Source organism: Manihot esculenta, chromosome 8 (assembly GCF_001659605.2).
Source record: "Manihot esculenta cultivar AM560-2 chromosome 8, M.esculenta_v8, whole genome shotgun sequence".
In the NCBI taxonomy this organism is placed as follows: domain Eukaryota; kingdom Viridiplantae; phylum Streptophyta; class Magnoliopsida; order Malpighiales; family Euphorbiaceae; genus Manihot; species Manihot esculenta.
In genome coordinates this window covers 5,041,922-5,068,672 of record NC_035168.2, presented here as the reverse complement: position 1 = coordinate 5,068,672, position 26,751 = coordinate 5,041,922, and the positions used below count along the sequence as shown (strand labels likewise).

The window sequence follows — 26,751 nt, the reverse complement described above, 5'->3', positions numbered from 1 at the left end:
TTAAAATTATAAAAATTAAATAATATAAAAAATTCAAGACAATTAATAATTTTTTAATAGAATTATGTAATTAATTTTTACAAAATATAATAGGATGAACTAATTAATTTTATAAAAACTCAAATTTGATAGTAATTTACCCAATAATACAAGTGTGCCTATAATTCTAATAGATTCTACAATCTCGTTATTATTATTATTTTTCTTTTTAATCTTTTTTTTTTTTGTTATTGTTGTCTAAAATTTCCTTTTGGTGGCCATTGATGAATTTCTCGCCGAGATTCACTAACGGCTCCCATTTTTTTTTCTTTTTCAAATATATCATATCTGTTATAGATTTGATTTATTTCTCAATATCAGGGTTGTACTCTTTCCGTTTTCCCGTCTTTTTAGTTCTTTCTTGCCTATTGATAGTATGCAACATAGATCATCAAATTTTTATTTTTTCATTTCAAACTTTGCATCTAAAAACATAAATAATAATTTGAAAAAATAATTATTTAATCCCTAAATTTAATAAAATTCATTAATTTAAAAAAAACTCATTAAAATATTGCTGAAATATTAAAAAATCTACTAATAAGTTCTTTATTAACTTTAAACATTAAGTGTTTTACTAGATAGTCTCTGAATAAAATTTATCAATTGATCTTTTAATTTTATAAAAATTAAATAAATTAGTCCCTCTAACTGATAGCATTTTAAATTTTTCTCGGTAGAGAACTAATTAGTAAATTTTTTTAATATTTTAAGAATGTTTTAATGTGTTTTTCAAATTAAAAAATTAATTAATAAATTTTATTAAATTTAAGAAACTAAATAATAATTCTTCCTAACGATTAAAAATCGACTGAATTTGACAGCGTGGTACATTTCTATATCAATGCTTGGTAATGTAAACTTTTCTGCTACCACTGAAGTAGCTAACTCCTGAAAAGACAATATTTCTAAAGGTTCTTTAGTCATTGAAAAGATAATGGCCTAGATATTAATAGAATTCTTTTTTTTTTTTTTTTTTCACTCAGATCAGTTGAATATAAGTTTTTTCATTTTTTTCCTTATATATTTCTGCATTAAAAAGATTGTACTGTATTTATTTTCTACTACTTATTAATGAACTGAGTAATAAACCATAAAAACTGAGGTTTATTGAGGTAGGGAGGAATTTAAGTGCGAAAAATAATAAAAATACAAAATGTTAAGGTTGAAATTCTAAAGGTACAGTAGGAAAATTTACTATTGCCCCAATGTGAAAATAACAGCCATTCCAACCTTTTCTATGATGGCTTGGTTATTGAAGATTAGGTGCAACCGAACTAAGATGAACTGAACTTACCAAAACTCAAGCTCATTTGTTAGAAAAATTTGGGTTAAATTCGAACCCGATTTGTTAATTATTAATTGAAATCAAGCTCATCCCTTGTGAAAAACTTGTTTTTTCATGATGACGAGCCTAATTTGAACTCGTTAATAGATTTTTGAATTTGAACTTGGCTTAATAATAATATGAGCTCATTTAAATGAGCTCGAACTCGGCTCAATAGTAATATGAGCTCATTTAAATGAGCTCCGTTGGAAGCTCAATAACAGAGCTCGAGATCAAGCTCAAAACTAAGCAAGGTCCAACCATTTGTCTAAATCTAGGTCCCAAGTGCAACCTATTGCAGACAATAGAGCAAAAGATAAGCAGCACCAGAAGTATGGATAGCCTTCAGCTAAAAATATCCTGAATTTTTCAGGAAAAAATAGAATATTTCAGCCCCCTGTTAGAGAATGCCTGCCAGATTCTGATATTACAAGACTTGAGAATCTTCACTTGCTTTATTTCCTAGCAATACACTTCACCAATTGAATGTCCCATATACCTGGTTATATACAGACCTGTATTAGGAAGCAAAACTTGAAATTCTTGGTATTCCTAGTAGTAATCCATTCTATATCAAGTTGAATGAATGGCAAATAATATTGAATTTAAATGCAGCAACTATGAGGCTTCTATTGCATTGAGACTAGTCATGCTCAGGATGGTTTTGCTGGCGGATGCAAGTCTGTAAAAATGTTCATCTTGTCTTTTTTGCAAGCTTTGGATTTTTGCACATTCGGATACTTGAGGGAGTGACCTCCACCATCTCGTCTTCTTGAATATACTCGATGCAGTCATCGAGACTGTAATCCAAGGGGGTGTCAAGAACCACTACATAGAGAAAAAAAAATGTGTATGTGGGCTGTTAGAAGCAAGGAAAAAAAAACCCCAACCTCAACAGAGGATTTGCAAAAAAGAGAAAAAAAGAAAGGCAAAGCCAGAAGCCCAGAACCCCCAATAGTTGGGTCAAACTTAGCAGCTTCTAGGAAAATATGCAGGAAATCAAATTCTCTTCCTTTTCTTTGGGTAGAAAAAGGAAGACAATGACAAGAGTAGCTTTTCACCTGTTTGTTCTTTATTTGAACGGACATTTGTTGCTGCTTTTTTCTTACATACATTAAGAGAAAGGTCCCCTGGTCGCTGATGGATGCCAACTATTTGACCTTTATAAACTTCCACTCCAGGACCAATGAACATCTGCCCTCTCTCCTGTGAACTAGAAAGGGCATAAGAGGTAGATGTTCCCTCCTCAAAGGCAACCTGAAAATCAATCTCTTTATCATTCAATTTTCTACTACTGGAAAAAGTAAGTAATTTTTCTCCAAGAATATGGGAACCTCATCAAGATGTAATTACTGTTCAATGACATTTATTACTTTGTTTTGCAGAATTTACAGCAATCTTTGCATAAGCCTTGGTTGAAATTCAGTTGGTCTCTTTCTAATTAAGTATTAAAGCAATAATATCTTACAAAACTAAAATTGGCCCCATTGCTCTCTAATCAAATCAAAATACATTTTCCATTATCAAATCCAAAGAAAATAACTCGTCATATATGTATTTACAGAATTGAAGACTAATCCTACTGTTAGGATACGTAGACCCAAACCAGCAAAAATTCTAAATCAGTACTAGAGAAAGCAAACAGTTCTCTAAATTAAGCAAGTTTCCAAACAGAGATAGCCCTATATTTCCTGGATGGCAAAATCCCAAATAGGAAATTACATAATATTCCTAAATAAAAATATTTTACAAAAAGAATATTTACGAATTAAACAAAACAATCTCGACATCTGTTTTGATTTGATTGTCATAAAATTCAGTGACATAAAAATTAATAATTATGGTCTTTTTTTATTTTTATTTTAGATTTAAGATTTAGAGTCTTTCCTTGTTATCTGACATGTTGAACTTAGTTGATTATGTGGTAAGCTCTTAAACCTACCTTCCCCTTCTCTATATCTTCCTACTCTTCATCTAGATTATTTTTATTTCTCAATGCTTTGTTTTGAAAACATATGGTAAATTAATTTCATCAAACATAATATAACTCATGTCTAAAGTCTAAACCCTATAACATTATAAAAAAAAAATACCACGTTGACACCTTCACGTATGGTAGTTTCAATCTAGAAAATGATCCAGAAGTCAGTGATTACCAAAGAACCCTGATCTCGTGTAGATATATCTCCAGCCCAAGGTCCATAGCCATCAAATATTGTGTTAAGAATTGCTGTACCACGAGAAGCTGTTAAAATTGCATTCCGCAATCCAAGAAGGCCACGTGTAGGAATCTTATATTTGAGTAGTGTTGTTCCCTCCGCCCTAGAGCACAAAGAATTCCACAACAGAACATCAACATCCACAAAAAACATGGTTGCCAATTAACATAAACTAAGGTTATTGAAATTGTGGTGAATAAATGAGCAAATGGCAACACAGTAATGGAACAATGAGGTACCGTCCTTTTGCAGGAGGAAAAACTTGAGAGTTACCAAAGTATACCAACATTACTGAATTCTGTTGCATAATGGTTACAGTGGTGTTATAAGTGACATACAAGAGAGTGCTTTGTTTTCCTTTTGGTGGCAGATTATTAGTGATATTATGCCACTGATGGCATCCAATAGATAAATCCTGGTGACTAGTAGAGTTTGGGGTTGGAAGAATCATAAACACATATCTAGAAAGAAAATAGGATGGTAGGTCCCCCCTTTGGGAAGTCCTTAGCATGTGCTGGTTTTCCTTCTAACGAATATGCATGAATGCATGAAACTGTGTTTTCTATATGTCCATGGCTTTTTCACCTCGAACTGTCCACTGTTGTGTCATGTTTCATGTTATATATATATACCATGCATTTATTCACTTCTTTGCTGTTGTACGACATTAAAAATTCCATGAATTTCAATATATTTCACTTAAAGTTGAATACTAAAGATGAAATTACACCAAAGAGAGAATTCTACATACCCAACACCTTGCATATCAAACATCTGCCCACGCCTTCTACCAAGGAGCTCAACCACAGACCCCATGTGTTCTTCTGGTACCTCCACGGTGGCAATCTGCAAGTGTGCCCAATATTAGGGATAATTGATCTCAAGCAGTTGAAAAATATGGCATTCTCGATTAGATATATTCTGCTTAGAATTGTAGGATATAATTACCAGCTACATGGCATCAAAATTTCTAACGGTTAACAAAACTCAATTAAGTGGTTGTTCTGCCAACATTTAGATCACCTTGCCAATTGTTGTTGCATGTAAATTTATTTATGCTATACATATATTTTATTTTTGCCCTTATACTTTACCAAAGAATCCTAATGGTACATTTACCCTTTTTTCATCCAATCAAACATTGAACTTTTATTTTGGACACTATTAAACAAACGTTTGAGAGAGTTGACATAATGTGATAGGGCTGAGTATAAAGGATAGGGCTGATGTGTAAAGAATATGTTGAGGTATAACAATTTAATTTAAAGGAAAAAAAAAATTCCCCCCAATACAACATTGTCTTCCATCCCTTTCTTTTGTCTTCCTCAACGATGCTAGGCAAGCAAGTTCATCGGCCTTCTTCTTCATCATCTCTCTCTTTGCCCAAATTCGACAATTTTTGTGATTTTAGAGTTTAAATTCAATTTTTTCTCTTTAGGATTTCTAAATTCTAAATCTACCTTTTTGGTACTATCCTATCTAGGGGCTTTTTTTTTTATCTCACTGCCGTCGTCGGCCAGCCGTCCAACTTCGATGCTAGAAATCTATGCGCATGAGGTTCTGTTCGACACTGCTTTCATGCCCAATCCACTCCAACGCCATTTTCGACCTCTTCCGGCCATCCCGTATCGCTACCTGGTTTCTTGGTGATTTGGCTGGAATCTCTATTGTGTACAACTTTGAGTACCTCCTATTCTTTCATGATTCATTTTTTTATTATGGCAGAAGGTAAAAACAAGTCTCAATTTCTAATTCTAATAACTCTTCCTTGCAAATTAGTCCCGTAAAACTTAATAGAATCAATTATCTTGCTTGGTCAAGGTCTTATTTGTTATTTATCAGGGTTAGAAGACTGCAGGACTATATCACTGATAATAAAAAGCAAGAGAGTGATCCATATTTTCCTCAATACGACTTGGATAATTATTTGTTATGACATGGTTACTTAATTCTATGCAACCTCATATCTCTAAGTCTTATTTGTTACTTGATACTGCTGCAAAAATATGCAAGGTTTTGTCTTATTCCAAGATTGGGACTTGTTGAATCCCACATCGGTTGTGGAAAGGGATAATGTGCTTCTTATATGGGCCATAGACACTCCTCCCCCTTGAGCTAGCTTTTGAGTGAGTTAGGCCTGACCCAAATTTAACATGGTATCAAAGCATCCCCATTCGATGTTGAGCCTCCTATAAATATGTCACGCACCAACAAAATTCTGGGTGTGAGGGGTGTGTTGAATCCCACATCAGTTGTGAAAAGAGGTAATGCGCCCCTTATATGGGCCATAGGTACTCCTCCCCCTTGAGCTAGCTTTTGGGTGAGTTGGGTCTGGCCCGAATTTAACAGGAATGATGTCCATATTTATAATATTCGAAATCCATGGTACTAAGCAAGAAGAAATGACTATCTCCCAATTTTATTTTGAGCTATATGGTTTATGGCAAGAGCTCAGCTTCCAGGCAGACTATACTGGAGATGCAGTCAAATTTCAGAAAATGATTGAAAATGAGCGGGTCTATGATTTTCTTGCCTGGTTGAATAATGAATATGATTCCAAGTGTTGGAAAAAAAATCCTTTTCCTTCACTAGAAGAGGCTCATGTCCATGTTCAATAAGAGGAAAGTCGCCGACATGCTATGCTCTATATTGCACCATTTGAAAAGGTTGGGTTGGCTACTAATTTGAGCATACCGCAGCCTCCTAATTTTGAGAAAGATCACCTCTATTATGACTATTGTAGGCAGACTTGCTAGAAGTTACATGGTCATCCTACTAGAGGTCGTGGGGACCTCTAAAGTTTAAGCTAATTTATCAGAAATTGTGGAGGAATCCATTAAGGAGACAACCGCTGCTGAGTTCCTTTTCCTCTAATTGAATTCAGAGTCTCAGGCGCCTTTTGTCTCATATTGACACCTCTTCCTCCTTTGGTGCCACATCTTACTTTGTGAAATCACGTAATGCTTCCTCTCTTGATACTGTCCCATGGATTATTGATTCTGGTACGAATAGACACATGACAGGCTCCTTTAAAGGCTCTCTCAATTATTTTTTTTCTCTAACCAAAGACTGTCAGAATTGCTAATGGCTCTTTTACTTCTATATCCGGAACAGATTTTGTTTTTTGTGCGCCCAATATTAAATTGTCATATGGCCTTCATGTTCCTTGTTTCCCGTCAACCTTTTATCTGTTAGTGTCATCACCAATACTCTTAATTGTAAAATTAAATTCTTTCTTGATCATTGTGTTATTCAGAATCTTCTCACAGGGAAGAGGATTAGCAATAGTAAACTGCAAGATGGCTTATACATATTGAAAGGTGATCCAGATTCTACAGTATCTCAAGCCTGTTTTGGAAAAAATAAGAACGTCAATCAGAAAATAATATAATGGCACAGACAGTTAAGGTATCCATCATTTTTTGTCTTAAAAAATTTTTATCTTAGTTTGTTTGTTAGAACTCAGTTTGACTCTTTATTTTGTGATGCTTGTGAGTATGCTAAGCACACTAGAACCTCCTATTCTTTGAGTCATAATTGTTGAATCTCACATCGATTGTGGAAAGGGGTAATATGCCCCTTATATGGGTCATAGGCAGTCCTCCTCGAGCTAGCTTTTGGGGTGAGTTAGGCTTGGCCCAAATTTAACATGGTATCAGAGCCTCCCCATCCGATGTTGGGCCTTCCATAAATGTATCACGCACCAGTAAAATTCTGGGCGTAAGGGGGTGTGTTGAATCCCACATCGGTTGTGTAAAGGGGTAATGTGCCCCTTATATGGGTCATAGGCCGTCCTCCTTCTCGAGCTAGCTTTTGGGGTGAGTTAGGCCTAGCCCAAATTTAATAATAATAAAAGTCAAATTCCTTTTGTGACTATTCATTCTGATGTCTGGGGGCCTACTTAAATTGTTTCCTTATTTGATAATCGATGATTTGTCACTTTTATTAATTGTTGCACTCGAATGATTGTATATTTAATTAAAGCTAAAAGTGATGTCTTTTTTTTGTTTTCAATCCTTTCACAAGATGATTTGTACTCAATTTAATACTAAAGTGAATTTTGAGAACTGACAATAGAAGTACATATATCGATATTAGGTTTTTTGCTTATTTGGAGTCCAATGGAATAGTATACCAGACAAGTTGTTCTTATACTAATGTACAAAATGGAATTGCTGAAAGGAAAAATAAGCATCTATTGGAGGTAGGTCGATCTCTTTTATTCACCGTGAACCTACCCAAAGCATATTGGGGAGATGCAGTCAGTCCTTGTATCTGCTTATGCACCTCAAGGCCCTCGAATTTATGAGTGTTCTAGAAAAAAGGAATTCATACATTGTTTCATCAAAATTTTTTGGGTATGTTTGCTTTGCCCATACTAGGACAGCAGGAAAGTTGAATCCCAAAACTCTTAAATGTGTGTTTGTTGGGTATTTTCCGACTCAGAAGGAATACAGATATTATCACCCTCCATCTAAGAAATACTTTATGAGTATGGATGTTCTACCACCCACTTACTTCTTCAGGGGGAGAATAATAAGCAAGAAGCGATAATCCGAATTCCATGATTTTGAATGATCAGGTTCAGAGGGAGAGTTCTAGTAGACAGGGGGAGAGAATTGTACGTTTGGATAATTCGTATTTGAGGAGATATTCGAGGGGAGACAATGTAGAAGAAGTAATTATGCAGACTACTTACAATCAAGAATCTTCCTCTTCTTCTAGTGAGTCACCCTTAACTCTTGAATGCTTCAATGATTTAGATAAATTTATTGCACAAAGAAAAGATGTCAGATCTTATACCAAATATTCTATTTCTAACTTTGTTTCTTATAAATCCTTGTCTCCCTCCTATAGAGCCTTTGCCTTTTCTATTTCCTATATGTCTATTATACGGGATTGGAAGTTCATGGAGATCCTAAATGGAAGGGAGCAATGATTGAAAAGTTAAAACCACTAGCAAAAAAAAAAGAGATATGAGAGCTTGTTTCTCTCTCACTTAGGAAGAAATTAGTTGACTGTAAGTGGGTATTCACAGTGAAATACAAAGCTGATGGCACAATTGAATGGTTTAAGGCTAGATTGGTTGAAGGCTAGATTGGTTGCTAAAGGTTTCATCCAAACCTATGAAGTGGATTATCAAGAGATATTTGCCCCTATTGCAAAAATAAACTCAATCAAAGTCTTGTTATCTTGTGCAGCCAACTTGAATTGAGACTTATTGTAGTTTGATGTGAAGAATGCATTCCTCTATGGAGATTTAGAAGAAGAAGTGTTTATGGAGATCCCTTCTAAGTTTGCTAATGAAAAGCCACAAGGAAAAGTGTACAAATTGAAAAAAGCTTTACATGGGCTAAAACAATCTCCCAAAGCTTGGTTTTTGATTTGACAGGTTTAGTAGAGCCATGATGTCCTTTGATTACCAACAGAGTAATGCTGATCACACTCTGTTTATTAAACATCACAAGGGTATGATCATCCTTCTTATTACGTATGTTAATGATATAGTGGTGACGGTGATAACAAAGAGGAGATAACTCAACTAAAAAGGTTGCTGGCTCAAGAATTTAAAATTAAAGATCTAAGAAAGTTTCAATATTTCCTGGGTATTGAGGTGGCCAGATCAGAAAAAGAATCTTTATCTCTTAAAGAAAGTACATTCTAGAACTTTTGGAAAAAAACTAGTATGTTAGGGTGTAAACCAACTGAATTTTCCATTAAAAGTAATCATAAGATGCAAGCAGGAACTAGCGAGTCTGTGGATATTGGAAGATACAAGAGATTGGTAAAGAAATTGATTTATCTCTCATACACTCGACCGGATATAGCTTATACTGTTAGCTAATTCATACATGACTCTCGCGAGACTTATATGCAGACCGTCTATCGCATCTCGAAATACCTAAAGTCTGCACCAGAAAAATGGTTTCTTTACTCTAAACATGATTACCTCTAAGTTAAAACTTTTATAGATGAGAATTGAGCAGGATCTCTCAATGACAAGAGATCCACCTCTGGTTACTGTACAGTTATGGGAGGAAATCTTGTCACTTGCATGAGCAAAAAACAAAGTGTTATTACTCGGTCAAGTGCTGAAGCAAAATACAGAGCAATGGCCCAAAGCTTGTGTGAACGTTTATAGTTGCAGAAGTTATTGGAGGAGCCGAAGTTATGCGAGAGAGACAAGATAACTTTGTATCGTGATAACAAAGCTGCCATCAGTATAGCATACAATCCAGTTTAACATAACCGAACGAAACACATTGAGATTGATCAGCACTTCATTAAAAAAAAATTAACAGACGGTGTCTTGAATTTAGTTCATGTGACTTCTACCGGGCAGCTTGCAGATGTGTTTACTAAAGGGCTCAATAATAGAACTTACTATAATCTGATTTGCAAATTGGACATGTGCGACATATATGCACCAATTTGAGAGAAAGTATTGACTTATTTATTGATTTCTAATGATATGATTTGATTTGATTACGGATTCTAAGCATAAATTAGAATCCTTAATTATCTCTGTAATTATTTAATTATTTATTTCATTTTTAGTCATAATTTTTTGTGTATAAATAGTCATGTAAATCACTTGCAAAAATTAAGAGTGAAATAAAAGAATACTCTAAAATTTTTCAATTTCAACTATCACAATAAATTGAAGGGGTTACAAGACATGGTCATAAATTGCAATTGTGGCTGCATTCACAGTCATAGCAGCAGATAACAGAAATATGTTTGACTGCTTGTAGCCGTCATAACATAATCGTAAGGGAAAGTTACTATATGGTCCCTGTGTTATGGGGAAACTAATTAGATTGGTCTCTTGATTTTAAAAAATATATTAAAACACCCCTTACATTTTCAAAAATTCTACTAATTAGTCCCTCTGTTAATTATAGTCTTTAAGTGTTCTACTATTTAGCTCCTGTGGTTTGAACAAACTTATTGGTTGATCACTCAATTTTCTAAAAAGTCCACTAATTAATTCCTCCTCCGTATCAAGGGCATTAGACTTTTTTACAATATTTATCGGCTGAAATTAACGAAGGGACTAATTAGTAAAATTTTTCAAACGTCAGGACGGTTTAATATATTTTTCAAAACCAAAGAACCAATTTATGAGTTTTCCTATAATGTATGGACTGAATAGTACATTTCCCTAATAGTAATTGCCTATCATTATGCAAAATTTTAGAAAAACTTGCAGACTTCATGAAATGAATAGATATTAAAAAATGTAATTAACACGAAGTTATACAACAAAAAGTAGATTTCAAATTGACTTACTATTTAATTCATGAAAATAAATTTCAATGGTTACTTTTATATTTTTTTTGCCTTAGATTTGATCTTGCAAAAGCCTACATTTGTACTTAGCAAATATTATAATAAGGTTAAGGCTTATAAATCCCTTGAATTTCCTCTTCCCCGCCGACGTGGGATTCCATATTCTCCTCCACTCAAATTTATTCAATTTTACGACGTCTCCATCATAACTGTGCTATGCTGAGTGCTATGCTAAATGATATACAATTGCTAAACTTGAATCGAACTTTTGGGTATTGTTTGTTCACTGGTGCCTTAGACGGCTCAAGTAACCTCCCTCATAAGCCTACCAGCTCCATACAACTTTTATGATCCAAGGTGATTTCGTACTAATTGTAGCAATCAAATTAAAACTAGTCTAAATAACTTTTGGACTCATTTTTCACTTGATTCAAAATGGTTAACTCAAAATTATTTAATAATTTTGGTCTAGTTATTATAAATCCCTTAAAATTTTTTTTATTAAATTTGAATCAAACCTAACTCACCTCAAAAGTTAGGTCAATAGGAGGTCAATAGAAGGAGTGTCCAAGAACTTTATAAGGATACCTTTCACCTATCCAAACTAAAGTGGGATTCAACATTTTATTATTATTTTTCTAATTATTTATGTATTTAGCTAAAAATTATTCAAAAAAAAATCTAAAAGCTAAAAGAATAAACAATAACTCAGCTCTTTGCTCTCCTTCGCTTCAAATTCAAAACCACTATGTCCATTTACTTATCTATGCTCTTAAGCTAATAAATTTGTAGCTAATAAATTTGTAGGAAATGAAAGATTTCACTCGATTTTGGAGAAAATTGAGAAAAGCTAAGAGAAAATGGTAAAATTCCTAGAGAGAAAATGAAGATAAGCTAAATGAATAAGCCAAGATACCCTTTTGCCCTAAAAAGTTCTTGCTACTGCACTTAGCTTCACGTGAATGCAGCAAAAAAAGCCAAAGATTCTTACAAAAAAAGCTAGTTACGACCTTTACCCGAGAATCAATAACGGTCATGAGTCGTGACCCTTAAGTAAAGGCCATAATAGTCTTTACAACTGCAATTTTAAAGATCTTTTAAATATTGGTAGTAGCGGTAACCAAGCTAAATTCCTTTAAATAATACATAATCAGCTACGGTTTAAAACCATTTTACATTGGAATAAGAAATGAAGGTGGTTATTAGAAATTGATGCTAACAAAAAAACTGACAATACAGAGTTTGTACAAGAAATTCACAAAATAATTTGAAAATTTTCACAATAAATCAAAAGCTAAAAGCTATCATTTCTATCCTATCACAAGCTATATTCAATTAAAATTGAAATTCCGTCAAAATCTGGTATTCTTTCAAAATTTGGAAGGTGATGTGGGCTCACAACACTACATCAACAACAAGAGGGGTGGAGGATTAATAGTAGAGTAGTGAAGGGTGCAAGGCCAATACAACAAGGCACCAACGAAGAGGGTGAGCCATGAAATCCTTTTCTCTAGGCTTTCTTCTTTTAACAAAATCTTGCAATTCAACACACTCGCAACTCGGTCTACACATGCCCATCTCCAGCTTGTCGAAGCCCAAAAGATCACACCCATCTACACCACCCAACTTGCACTGCTAATGATCACAATTATACCCATATACCTCTATCGAGTTGGACACGAGGAGGTAACAAAATGTAAAGAGCCTTGAGGTTGGTGTTAGGGAGATTTGAGAAGGAAGGATATGCAGTGGGGTGTAAAGGAAGAAAATATAAATGTGAAGAAGGTTGCCGATGGTTGGACATTGATGGGGAGCGTAAAGGACGTATTAGGTTTGCCTTGGAGTTCTTTTTATCTTGTTGAGCTTTTGTTCATGCTTGCTATCTATGGAGATCACTTGATTGTGGCCAAGAAGTGCTAGGTACTAGGATAATTGGAGAAGCAATAAAAAAATTTGGAAGAATAAATTTGATATATTATTGAATTATTTATAATGCCATGTCTATATCTCCTTTTCACTGCACTTGCTTGACCAAGTAAGGCGCTTTAGCATGTTGTTGAATAAGAAAAAATTGTATTTGTAGTATCAAAGCTAAAAGTTAAGGCATATGATGGGATGTAAAACAAAAAAGCAATGATACCACTAGACCTTTTTTGTTGAAGTTAAAGGGAAATTTTGCATGCTATGTATTTATCCATGTATACATGCACGAGTGAGAAATTTGTTTATAAATAAATTGTTCAAAGTCAAGTAAATAAAATAATAAGATGATATGTACAATATGATGTAAAAAACTTACACCATCATGCACATAACAAACATACACACATACATATAGTTAGATATTTACATGCATATTTTCTATATGTATATGCATATCTGTCCATGTGTATGAAGTATTAAATTAACAATGTCTTTGAGAATGATATTAACTCCTCAACAGATTATTTTCAGAAGTCTAAGTACCTTATGCTAGATTCAATACTATCAATTTAATAATTTTCCTAAATTTTGAAGTATGAAAATAGTGAATTTGCCGAGAGAGAGGGGTAAGAAACTAAGAATACGTAAGCATTTTAATAACAGGAAAATGAGAACACATCAACACCAATATCAGTCATGCATTTACATCTATTAACTCATGCTATCCTCTAAATAGGAAAAAAGTCTCAATTGGGGATTCACCTCATATGGTTCTAGTACTTTCTCATCCACTTTCTTGTTAATGACCTTAGGAGGTCCCACCATGAATTCATATCCTTCTCTTCGCCTGAAAAAACATGAGCATATAAAGCAAATATGCAAGACAAAGAGTGGTACTGCAAGAAGATAACTTAATTACTTACATGTTCTCTATCAATATGGTGATATGTAGAGTACCACGCCCACTAACAATAAATGTATCTGCAGTTTCACCATCTTCAACCTTCATAGCTAAATTTCGCTCAAGCTCACGGTAGAGTCGATCTCGTAAATTCCTGCTAGTAACGTATTTTCCCTAAAACAGACCAAAGGTACATCAAAGGTTGAATGGCAAGAAAATATCAAGAAATGCACACTAAGCAGGCTCATGACATGAATTAAAAGTTTCAAAAATAGATAGGCAGCCCCTTGGCTACATGCCAAAGTTTTCTAAAGGCAAGGACCAGAGAGAGAGAGAGCGAGAGAGAGATACCAAGTGATTTTTATAATTTTAGATAATTGTCTAATGGCTTTACCTCACGGCCAACAAATGGTGAAGTGTTTATGGCGAAAGCCATTTTCACTGTTGGTTCTTCCACTTTGATAGAGGGCAATGGTTTTCCAGATACTTTATCTGCAATTGTCTCCCCAATCTAATCAACCAAAAAAAAAAGCAAATTGTAAAAATTTCTGAAAGAAGAAGATAAGTTCATTAGGTATATCACATTTATATCATACGGTAAATAAGGTGGCCTCACAATAGAAATAACAATTCATTCATGCAAAAAAAGGATATCATGTGTTTTTGGCTGGTGAGTTATTCCTTCAATGAATTCTTTTTGTCCAACGTAAAATATTTCAAATCCAAAACTTGTGATTCCTGTTTTGTAAGAGAAAAATTAATCATTCCATTAACCATGAAATTCATAAGTACTTGTGCACTATCTTTGGATAAACCATAAGAGAGGAAGGAAAATAATTTTTAATTTTTCAACCTTCAATTTCCTTTTTTGTTTTTGGACAAGTGGAAAACTAAAAATAAAAAAAGGTGAAAGGAAAGTATATTTATTTTCCTCGTTTGGGAAGAGGAGAGGAAAGAATATAGAATTATGTTCTTTAAAATTATCATTTTAGCTTAACTTTATAAAGAGAGAAAATGAATATAAATGAACAATATAGGGGCACAAATGAAATTTTGCAATTTGTAGTACACATTTTTCCTTTTTTTCCATATTTTCTCCCCAAATTGGACAGAGAATAACAAAAGCATTATAACCCTTTTCCAAACAAGAAAAATGAGCATCTTAGTTACTTTTTCTAAGTTATTTTCTTAAATCTCCCTTTTCCACCTATCCAAATAGTGTTAAAGCACAATATATGCTGATCCTTAGTTCCCCACCATGAGGTGAATGGGATCCTATACATAAATCGGTTAATAAAAGAATGGAAATTTTTTTTATGTGATGCTTAAGATATATAGGAATTCTTGAATCCGAGAATCCCCTACTTAAATTAACTTAAATGACATCACAGAAGTAAGAGCATACTTGAATATCATCAATTCCACAGACAGCACAAATGTCACCAGCTTCCACAGTTTCTGCTGGAACCCTACTGAACTTCTCATAAACAAAAAGCTCACTAATTCTTGCATACCTACATGAATCTTCTGATGTGCATACCTGATAAATTGAAATCACAATTAGGAGAAAAAATTGCTTGCTTATTTTAGATGTCAATTTTTTAACTACAACATAAGCAACAGTATAGGGAAACAACTGAAGAAGTACGAAGCAAATACTTACTTTTGGAAACTACAACAAAGTACCACTACAAAGTCATAACTCAGATGGTTGTCATGGATTTTGTTTTAAATTAAGCCTTGTGGTCAACATGTCAATCAGTTTTTTTACAAGTTATATCAGTTGGAAAGGAGGATCCATTTTTACACACAAGCTCAGAATCAGAATACTCCCATGTATCGAATGAATATGTATTAGACATGTCATGATATCAAACCATTTCTTAGTATGGCATAGAGGCCCATAATGGATATTCATGCTAATAGATGCATATTGAGATTTAGCAACACTTAAAACTTTAGAAAGATATTTCCTTTGGAAAACAATACTGAAAGTGGATGTCTCAACTTGGGCTGTGCACAGTTATTAGGGGTTCCGAACTAAACCGAAGAACTGTACTGAAATCGAAAAAGAACCGATATTATAGGAACTGAACCGAACTTATTTAACTATTTGATTCTGGTTTTGGTTTTTTTTATTAAGAACCGTACTAGAACCAGACCAAACTGTACTCATATCAAACCAAAATCGTATGGAAGAATCGATTTTATATATATAATTTTTAATAATTTTAGAGATATTATGACCATTATATAGTTTCAATATTTATATCTTATATAGTTCCAATATAATCTTATAAATTATATTACTAAAAATATATGCTTCTATTTAAAGAATTCAAATATTAATTTTGTAAATTGTTAAATAACATATAGTAGAAAACTATAAATATGTCAGAAAATACATAAAATAGTTACTTTTTAGTTATCCGAGACTTAACTTAATAAAAGTTTAGCTTATTGTATGCGTGTATATACACTTCTCTTTGATTATTTTATATTTAATATTATCTAACTATTTTTATAAATTAAATTGTTCATATAATTTAAATATAATTCTCTCTCGTAACTATTAAATAGTTCTTAACAATATTATAAAATAACTATATATTCTAATAAGTTATCAAAGATTTCTAATAATATGATTTGAATAATTTAATATATTAATTATAGTTTATCTACCTCAATACATTATAAGTGTGTGTGTGTTTTTGTATTTACTTATTATTTCAACCATGAATGTATTAATAATTTTATAATTTCTAATTACATGAGTGAATCATATATTAATAATATAATATATCTTTATATATTAATTACACAAACACATTTTAATTACAATTATATAATTAATAACTAAATATAAAATACTATGATATTCTTATTGGGAATTGTATATAATATGTACTAATATTAATATTGTTTAAATGGCAGTATTATTATTTTTATTATTATCTCAATAAGAATTATTTACTATTTTAAGATAAATGTAAGAATATTATAATTTTATTTGCAAAAATCAAGATTTAGATTGAAATTGAAACTAAAGTAAAGTTAAAAAAAAGTCTAAAATTAGAATCAGAACGGTACCAAAATTGCTTAGAATCATACCGAAAATGTATCGAAATTTAGTTCTTAGTATGGTGCCTGAAAATTAAGTTCCGATTTTAGTCCTTAACAAGAACCGTACTAGAACTGAAACCGAACAGCTCTAGTCTCAACCACCTTTAGCTGTGAAAGCATCCAATAACAATGAATATACTCATAATATCCGACATTTTAGTAATTGTGAATAAATTTTCTTCAAATACTTGCTGCAAGTAATCATTTAAGCGTTATGTGGAGTTCCACAGTAAACCACCAACAATGTCTACCAGCTATATTTCACAGACGAAGGGAGATCTCATACATGGTTTAATATGCTCAACAATTAGACTTTTTTTGCCATATTATTCAAGCAACACCCAATCAAATGGGACTTGTATACAGATCATGCATTAAGATCGGCATATTAATTTCCCTAAACCAGCCAAGAAAATCAAGCAACAGAAACTGATTAGGCAAGGAATGCAAATATTAACAATTATGGCTCAAGAACTACCAAAGTCAAAATAATAAAAAATCAGAACAGGACACCAACATATATACTGCTAGTAAATAAAAAGAAGGTCTAAATCAGATTCCAGTATACAGGACAACTCACCCTCACATCCATTCCTTTCCGCAGAACGCCAGCATGCAAACGCCCAATAGCTATTCGTCCTTTGTGTTCATCATACTCAATATTTGTTGCCTAAAATATGTCATGGAAATTAAGACATGTTTCAATGTTATAGATGTTCAGAGAGGAAGTTAAGAGATTACACACAAAAGATCATATTGAAATAAAAAATATATGTGAACTATATATAAAAATCTAAACATGACCGATTGCTGTAGGCACATGAAACTAAAATCTTTCTTAAATTCTGACATGCTTCTAATTCATCTTCAGGCAATGAGTTTTCACAATAGGTCAAATGCAGGTAATGAGACAATCTTCCTATGCTTGTTGTCAATACTGCTAATAAAAGCTTTATACGAATGCAGCACCCATTCTTACTTGACATTTAATCCTTATGTCCAACCTAGAAAGAGTATGTTTAATTAAGAAGCAATACAGTTCAAGCCCCAAGAACTGAAGGAAAACTTCAACTTAGAAAGTAGAACAGATATCTATTTTTTAGATTGCTAAAGGATGCTGTTTATCACCCAAGGCTGTCTACTATCTCCCAATTATGGAAAGATTCCTGTCACTATCCCATTCTTAAGTTGATTTTTGCATCCCATGATTTTATTTGGAGATAATTCAACAAAAATTATTCATATGAAACAGCACATGAGCTAGTAATCACTGAGGTCATTCTCCAACTAACAGATCTCACTTGACCAATTTATGAGGACAATCCCAGTCCTAGAGCCTTTCTGTAATGGCTTAACATGTGAAATCTTATTGGTTAACCTCATTATAATGTAAAGCCCACACATAAAAAACTCAACAGCAACTTCATGTGCTAGTTTAAGCCATACTTGCATATTTGAATTGACGAAAGCCAAATGCAAAGGAATAATAAATAAATAAATGAATAGATAAATACATAAATAATAAAAGCATATAGATCATAGAATGCACAGAACTGAACTAGAAATACAAGGAACAACCACTAACAAGCATTTGCAGTGCACCATCTTTGTCAATGCGTGGTCCAGGTATGCATCTGATTATAGATTCAAAAAGTGGCCCGAGATCTTCAGCCAAATCATCAGGAGATAACCCTGCCTTTCCTTTTATACCACTTGCATATATTGCTTGGAAATCACACTATATGAAAAATGTAACATGCTATCAGATCAGAATTTAGAAACTATCCTTCGATTCCAATGAAACATCTATAAAGCTTTCAAGCGTCAACCTTCAAAGACATGAACAGAAAATATAAAGGTGTAAGTGGGGAGTTTATTAATTGTTCCACAAATTTGTCATTAGGTTCTTGTACATTTTTTCTGTCATTCTTAGTAAATTGTAAGAACTACCTAATAATTTGCAAAATTATCTCAGCATCTAGATGACCGAGAAAATAGTCACCACGAAATTTATCAATAATATTGGTCCAATTAGATTAGCTTTGAGAAATTCAATTCAATACCTAATATGAATTACATGATTGCATATTCTTGCAATACGCCATTGAAGTACCTGTTCATCTGTAGCATTTAATTCAATAAATAGTTCGAAGGTGGAATTGATGACAAAATCAGGACGAGCAGAAGGTCTATCAATTTTATTGACAACGACAACAACAGCATGGCCAAACTCCAAGGCCTTCTTCAAAACAAACCTTGTCTGAGGCATTGGTCCCTCGACAGAATCTACCTACAAACAAAAGAACTTCATTAATTTTCTGGTAAGATAATCCGATAAAAGAAGAGGATAAATTACCTATATGATCTAAGATGAGTACTGAAAGAAACCTAGTGAAGAAAACAATAAACAGGGAGGGAAAACCAAACACCCAAGAAACACTAATAGGGCGTTATGATCAAAGCACCAGTGATGTTGAAGAATGTAGTCCTTCGGTTTTACTAGTGATGAATAAAACTAATTTATATGAAGTATGGGGTGAATCAAATAAGGACAAGTCTCATGCAATCACTTACCAACAAAAAATTCATTCAAACCCTTTCTTAATGGATTCATTAACTTATATAGTCAACAAAAGATATAAAAAGAGGCAGGAAGAAAATAGCATCAAGCACGGAAGAGCCCAAGATCCCAAAGTACAAATAATGAGCTCAAGTAAATTTTTATGGATTATACTGTACATGTATGAGCTTTTATTTTGTGATCATGTGACATACTTAATCGCTCAAGGCTAGAGAAGCAATTAGTATAATAAAACAACAGATGCTATGAATGATAAGCCAATATCAAACAGGAAATAATTGGTCTTGCCATGTTGACCAGAACTCAGCACACTGGTATTTCTTCCTCGCTCCACTCTTTCAATGATTTTACTCATTAAAATATTAATGATGTAAGGCCTAGGTTATCTTGTAGATGCATGCAAAGAAAAATAGACAAAGAGTTAAACAAGATTAGCACAATAAGTTCCAAGAAAACATAATGTTTCAGCTTGACAAAATGATTCTACATGTTTGGAAAGGCCTTACAACAACAAAAACAACTATTACTGAGTCTTAATCTCAAACTAGTTAGGTTCAACTATATGGATCTTTTGTTGCCATTCAGCTCTAGTAGACGCTAAGTCCACATTGATATTCAAGACTTGTAAATCTCTACTTTCCACCACATCATCTTATGTCTCCTCTCTTACCCTTCTCACTCATTTCCTCACTAACTTATCACAATCTTTATTATTGCATTTGATATCCACCTATATGGGAGCTATAGGGCAGCATGAGCTTAGACCTTGGAACCCAACCTTTTTCTTCTCCAAAATGAAATGGAGAATCATCCAGGTATCCATATATATTATAAATTATATATCTTCAGGAAGCTAACTTCACATTAATCTTCAATTCTGAGAATGAATGGCAATAAAGTTTCACTAGAGGGCTTATTTTGGCAGATGACATGCAAAAATCACCAAAAGAATTACAAAGCATCAATACTAATATAAGAATGATTGAATAAAATTACAATATTAAAATGCATGATGCTCCCTACAAGAGAATATTAAGAAGAAAAAGTACCACTAGAAGAACCCCTTCCACCATATTGAGGATGCGTTCCACTTCACCTCCAAAGTCAGAGTGTCCTGGAGTATCTATTATATTAATTTTTGTATCCTTATAAGTGATTGATGTATTTTTGCTGAGTATTGTAATCCCTCTTTCACGCTCAAGATCATTTGAGTCCATTATTCTTTCCTGTACAAATTGGTTATCACGAAATACCTGCACAAACATGTTGGACATAAATATAATTTCTTTCACCACTTTCTCACAATAAGAAATTCCCAGTCAACAAAGTTAAAAACTAATCAGAATGGTTTGCCATGATATGGTCCTAGTTAGCCTTTCCAATTGAATTTTATTTATTTAGGATACTCTAAATCAATAAAGGAGCACTCTAGTAATGGTTCTAGAGTTATTTGTATGTTAATATAGATCTTTCTTATTAATCATTGTAATTATTTTTAATAGCAATATCTTAGTTGAGACAACATGGCCTCGTATAACTCCACAGTGTACTAGGTGGTGATATTTCAATCTGACTAAATATCTACATTTAAACATAAAGTTCAACTACTATCAAGGGGCTACCAACGCGTATTAACAGGTAGGAACAATGCAGTTTGTGGGGGAATTATGTCCGATTAATCAAAATCAGTTAAATATTACCAACTGAACCAAAGAGTATGCATAAATGTCCTCATTAGCCCTTGTCAAAGGATAAAACACATGTTGTTGCAAAGTGCGTTAGAAGATAAAATAGCAACATTATACACACACAAACACAACGCTCACATTTTTGTTATGACTTTGTGTCGTTTCAGGTTAAATTGATATTCAGAAATGTCAAACAACGCTGAACTAAATTTTCTAATCAAATCAGCAAGGCTTGTTTGGTTTGGTTTGTTGGCTTGGCACTATTAGACGAAAACCTCTTGAGCAAGTAGCATGATTCAATTACAGTGTATAACTATTTACCCATGCATTTCTGAAGTGTTTACCTTGGATTGCTTCAACATGGCATCAACCAAAGTTGTCTTTCCATGATCAACATGAGCAACTATTGCTATATTCCTTATATCTCCTCTCCTCATCAATTGGGTTTTCTTCTCAGTGGCTGTATAACAAGATTAAGCTATCAGAAATTTCCAAGAGCACCAGGATGGATTAACATAGCAACACAAAGACATGTTTGACATGCATAAGGAAACAATAGCAAGGATAATCCTTTTTTTTTTCTCTTTTTCAACAAAAAAACCAAATTTTAAGTACCCAACAATAAAATTTTTCGATAACCAATTGATTCAATACAATTGCAAAATGTGAAAAATCATATTTCAACAACATGAATTGCTAAATATCTTCTTTTTATGAGGCTAATTAGGAAATTGAAATATTACCAGTGGCTGTTTCTGTAGCTTGAGAAACAGAGCATTTGATCGGACGGTGAAAAGGACTCCGCGAACAACACCTGAGTGATGTTCTAGCGTTTGGGTAAGAAGATAAGCTGAGACCGAACAGTTGCTTAGTAAGGAGAGAAGAAGCAGTCCTTTTAGGAACATGGTTAGGGTTTATCAAAGATAAAGAAGAGCTGTTGAAGCTAATTGCCATCTCCATTGCGCGCTCACTTCCAAAACTCACAGCAAGCGAGCAAGAGACGCAGAGAAGGGGAGAATGGATTAAGCAAATGAGGCTGTTATAGGTTTATAGCGTTATTGAAACTAACGATAAAATTGAGAGGCTGGGCACTTTTCTCTTTTCATTTCTCTGATAGGCCCAACTTCTGCGCCACGACGTAGCAGATGGGTCCAGACAGTTGGGGACCATATGAGGCCAAGTTTGGAACTTTAAACCACAGCCAGCGAATCTTAACCAGGGATTTGGACCATTTGGCTTAGCTAGTTACAGTAGCTTTTTCAGCGTAGGTTCCATCTGAACCTGATTTTAAACTGAGAACAGTGTACGGCTAAACTTGTGGGTTTTATAAGACGATACTAACTAATTACAAGATTGGATTTTTGTTTATGTTGGATTAGTTCTGTGGATGAGATGCTAAATCATGTGTTTCTTGAATGCCTGGTTTGCAATTTTGCATCCTTTTTTTCCCCTCGTCTTTCAAAACCCCTCCATTTTTGTCCTTCCATTGAAAAGAGAATCATCAATATTTCAAAACCCCACCATATGCGCCAAAGGCTACCAATCTCAGAAGTTTGTGTTGGTACTTCTTTGATTGCTATGTACACAAGAAGTGGATTCTTTGGTGATGCAAATAATGTTTGCTGCAATGAAACAAGGAGTGGCAGTGGAAGACAGTGGAGATGATGAAGAAGACCCCATGATTTTGTTTAAGCAACTTAGATTAGCTGGTATTACACTTTCAAGGCTCCTTAATTTTCATTACTAATCAAGCTTCATTACAAAGATGGAGAACTCTTCATGCTTATGCTATTAAGGCTGGGCATAAAGCTGATCTTTATGTAGCTAATGTTGTGATTATAATGTATGCCAAATGTGGAAGGATTGAAGATACTCATGACCAAGATTTTGTATCTTAGAATGCCATGATTTCTGCTTATGTTCTCCATTTCCAAGGCCAGAAGTCTCCTTTACCATTTGAATAAATGAAGAGAAGAGAAATTGCTGCTCTTGATGATATCACAATGTTGGCCATTCTTCAAGCATGCACTTACTATTACTAAGGTCTATGGCAATATGGAATGTGCTTATTCAATATAATAGATCCAAAACATGGAATTCAACCTTTGCTTGAGCACTATTCTTCCATGGCTGACCTTTCCGGTCGGGCTGGCCACTTGTCAGAGTCAATGATGTTGAAACCAACACATAATCTTAGGTACACATGCACTCTTGTAATCACAATATAAGACATGGAGAAAAAACATAAAATTTTAATATGATTTAACCGCAAGGTCTATATAGAGATAAAGTTAATCACAATCTCTCAAAATTATCAATTCTATTTGCTCCGCGCGGAATTGGCCTACAGGCTTGAAAAGTTAAATGGTGATCTGAATTATGGCAATTTGTCTGCGAACCTGTGGAGGCTGGATCTTGCATTCTAGTTTCAAATATGTTTCAGGTAAAAAGAATGTTAGATGAGCATCAAAGCTTAGAATTTTTATGAATGACTCAAACTAAAGAAGTAGGTACAAGCTGGATTGAGATAGAAAATAAGGTTAAATGGCAAAGATCATCCAAAGAAGTAGAGAAATTTACATGAGATTGTAGGGATGAGATGAAATGGAAAATACAACAGAAGAGCACCTATCTTGTAGAGTGATAGAAGGGCTTAATTGACTACTTGGGAAAAGTTAAAAGACTTATTTAAACTTTTGGCACTGTTTATAATTACAGGCCACCAATATAGTCTATATTAATTAATATAATGATCTTATTGTAAAAAATACTTTATAAGTGCTTTTCATAACTTGCCCAGTATAAAAATAATACGGTCAAGCAGCTAAGAAAAACAGGTTAATTCTGGACAATTCTCGTCTAAACTCGATCTACTATGAATACGAGATATAAATAAATAGGTCTCATTTAATTTTCACATAGAAAAATCCATACACAGTAAACCGATTATAGACAAATTATATATAAAAGGGTTGGATTGCCCAATCCATGCTACTTGCATTATTGATCATTTGGGAGATAGTGAGCAGGTACCAAGATTTCAAATTGATACGTGTGAATTTAAAAAACAAAAAGTGAAACTGACCTTTTTCTTCCAAATTGGGAGACAATGACTCGCAAATCACGGTCTATAAATACTCATAACATGCCTTTTACTGTAGTTTGGTGAATTTTTTTAGTGATGAAGATGACATTTTATGTGGAAGTTCTTCAAAATGACTTCATAGATTGAAAATAATAGATAAATTTGGCGCATTAATCATGACGGTATCTATGCGATATCTCAACATAATCAATCAATAGTTATAATAAAATTATTACGCATAAAATAATTACATTTTAAAATTTCTCGATCAATTTCTACGATTACCTCATTTCTATATAATATATATTGTATCTCCACATTCTCAATCACACTCATAAGAATATAAACAAAAATTTATCTCTAAAGTGGTAGAAGCACCAAAACATCATAATTAATTATCTTTAAACAAATATTAATTAGCATTTAATCACTAAATTTTCTATCAATAAGAAACATTATATATGTACAACACAAAATAATTCTTCCACCATTTTCAACTAACAAAGCACTCACCAAAAGCACACTTGAAATTTCAAACTCTTCATTGCCCCATTTCATGTGGGGTACCCTAAAGTTCAAAAGATGAAGGATGCTCTAATACTTTGGGACAATTTTTTTTTTTTTAATTTGTTAAAAATATGTTTTTATGAAGAGTACAACAATAAGTCTCATCAAAAGAAGGAGCGTTTGGCAGGAGCTCTACCAACAAGTCTCATCAAATTGGCTATTTCAAGAACTCTAGCCACTTTTGTTCCTCTTTTAGCTTCAGCTGATGCCCTTCTATCCTCTGCTTTTTTGTGTGCTTTTGCTACCTCATTCTGCATTTTCTCAAGAGCTCTTGCTCTTTTCTCTTCCAGCTTCCTCTGCACAAAAACAATCAGAATCAGAATCCATAAGCAGTGTCTAAACAAAGACATAGCCACTAATTCTTGGGAACCCAAGAGTTGACTGGCTAAAAATACTCGATCTGGCGTTTTAGGACTACGACTTTGTTCGACAATATTGGCTGTTTTAATAGTTGTCGGCTGTTTTAGTGGTCTCTAGTTAGTTTAAAGTTTAAAAAGTAATGTTCTTGACCTCTAAATACTATTGTTTCAGCCCAATCAAAAGGCTTAACACTATTTTAAATGTTATTGCCGAACATGGTCTGCGGTTTTTCCACAAACAAGTAATAGGAGGAAAGAACTCGCTTCAGAAACAAGCCAGTATGAAAACTCCTTATCATTTGAACATAACATCTGAAAGGCAATCACATATGTGCTCATCTCTCCTCAGTGCTTCAAGCTTCAAAATCACTGTTCTTATGGAGAAGTGATCATGACCTTACTGAAGTAACAGAGCAACTTCTTTCTAGTCGTATTCTAAATTCAACAAAGAAATTATGATGGGTACTTATCTCTTTAATAAATCATTAAGTCCTTTTTATCATCATGAAACTAAAATCTTTCCTGCATGAGAAGAAAAATCATAAGAAAAATTATCACTTTTTATACGTACCTCAACTTTCTTCATCCAAGAGCTAGCTTTCTGAACTTGCTCGCTCTCCCACCCATTAATTATAGCATCTTCTCTCTTGAACCTGTTATTGATTTTAGCAATCTTGGCGTTTTGCCATGCAGAAATCTTTGTCTCGACCTCTTCTTTCTTCACTCTCTGCACTGACACCTCCGCCCCACCACCCACCAGCCGGTGGTTCTCAGCCCTTGAGCCGGGGTCTGGGTCCATGGGGTTGTTATCAGGCACGATAGCCAATGGGTTAGTCTCATTCGGTTCATCATCCTCGCCAATCCTCTCCAACCAGTTGTTTCCATTAATTATATCCTCACGATCGTTGTTGTTATCAGAGCTACCATTATTGTTGTTCATGCTACTTCCTATAGTAGAGCCAGCAACCACCAGAGCATTGAACTCTCTGCTCATGGTGGTTAAGTTCTCACTTGTAGCTCCTTCACCGCTCACGGACATGGAGTTTGACTGCTGACTGCCTGTTTCCCGACGGCTTCGGGGGACGGACGGCGGTTGCGGTGGTGTTAGGGCGTGGATATCACGGATATGTTCATTTTGATCACGATCTTGGTCGTGATGATGATGGGTTTCTCCGCTAGTAGTGGCGGTGCTGGTGGTGGGTCTTTGAGAACTTAGCATAGACGGGTTTTTAGTTTATAGAAACAGAGCGGAGAAGATGGTGATGAAAGAATCTGGGATGACTAGAGAGATAAGGGTTAAGATTTCCACATTTTTAGTGCCATTAATTTAGCATTTAATAGACTAATAGGGTTAGTTCATGCAATAAAAATGGAAATTTAAATTTTTTATTAAATTTTATTGGAGAACTCTTAAATATCTCACATTGAAAATTTTTCTTTTACCAATCCATTAGCGCTGTCGGAGCCGTATTTGGTTGAAATTAAAAAATTAATTGAATTAAATTAATTTAAATTTTTTATTTAATTTTTTATTTATTTTAATTCAATTTAATTTTTAATTTAAAAAATTTCAATTATTTTAGATTGATTTAATTTTAATAAAAAAATTAAAAATATTAAATCGAACTTATTAGTGATAATAATAT

General features: G+C 33.6%; 2 protein-coding genes across 2 annotated transcripts; both read right to left on the bottom strand.

Moving 5' to 3' along the window:
• Nucleotides 1-1,716: 1,716 nt before the first annotated feature.
• LOC110621060 (putative elongation factor TypA-like SVR3, chloroplastic) lies at nucleotides 1,717-22,157 on the bottom strand. The gene is made up of 14 exons (XM_021765098.2): nucleotides 21,838-22,157; nucleotides 21,439-21,554; nucleotides 20,456-20,659; nucleotides 18,939-19,115; nucleotides 18,411-18,563; nucleotides 17,406-17,495; nucleotides 15,108-15,242; nucleotides 14,097-14,213; nucleotides 13,725-13,876; nucleotides 13,564-13,648; nucleotides 4,337-4,431; nucleotides 3,523-3,688; nucleotides 2,428-2,623; nucleotides 1,717-2,194 (listed from the first exon to the last, which is right to left on the bottom strand). Exons 1-14 carry the CDS (start codon nucleotides 22,052-22,054, stop codon nucleotides 2,061-2,063), a joined length of 2,037 nt encoding a protein of 678 aa, XP_021620790.1. The 5' UTR covers nucleotides 22,055-22,157; the 3' UTR covers nucleotides 1,717-2,060.
• Nucleotides 22,158-24,698: 2,541 nt separating this feature from the next.
• On the bottom strand, nucleotides 24,699-26,435 carry LOC110620244 (remorin 4.1). The gene is made up of 2 exons (XM_021763893.2): nucleotides 25,677-26,435; nucleotides 24,699-25,042 (listed from the first exon to the last, which is right to left on the bottom strand). Exons 1-2 carry the CDS (start codon nucleotides 26,322-26,324, stop codon nucleotides 24,851-24,853), a joined length of 840 nt encoding a protein of 279 aa, XP_021619585.1. The 5' UTR covers nucleotides 26,325-26,435; the 3' UTR covers nucleotides 24,699-24,850.
• Between the last annotated feature and the right edge of the window lie 316 nt (nucleotides 26,436-26,751).

Coding starts and splice junctions, on each gene's coding strand:
- LOC110621060 (XM_021765098.2), bottom strand. CDS start 22,054: ATGGAGATGGCAATTAGCTTCAACAGCTCTTCTTTATCTTTGATAAAC. Junction 18,564..18,938: donor TAAATGCTACAGATGAACAG/GTACTTCAATGG, acceptor TTTTTCATATAG/TGTGATTTCCAAGCAATATA. Junction 2,624..3,522: donor CACGAGATCAGGGTTCTTTG/GTAATCACTGAC, acceptor ATTGATTTTCAG/GTTGCCTTTGAGGAGGGAAC.
- LOC110620244 (XM_021763893.2), bottom strand. CDS start 26,324: ATGCTAAGTTCTCAAAGACCCACCACCAGCACCGCCACTACTAGCGGA. Junction 25,043..25,676: donor CTTGGATGAAGAAAGTTGAG/GTACGTATAAAA, acceptor GTTTTTGTGCAG/AGGAAGCTGGAAGAGAAAAG.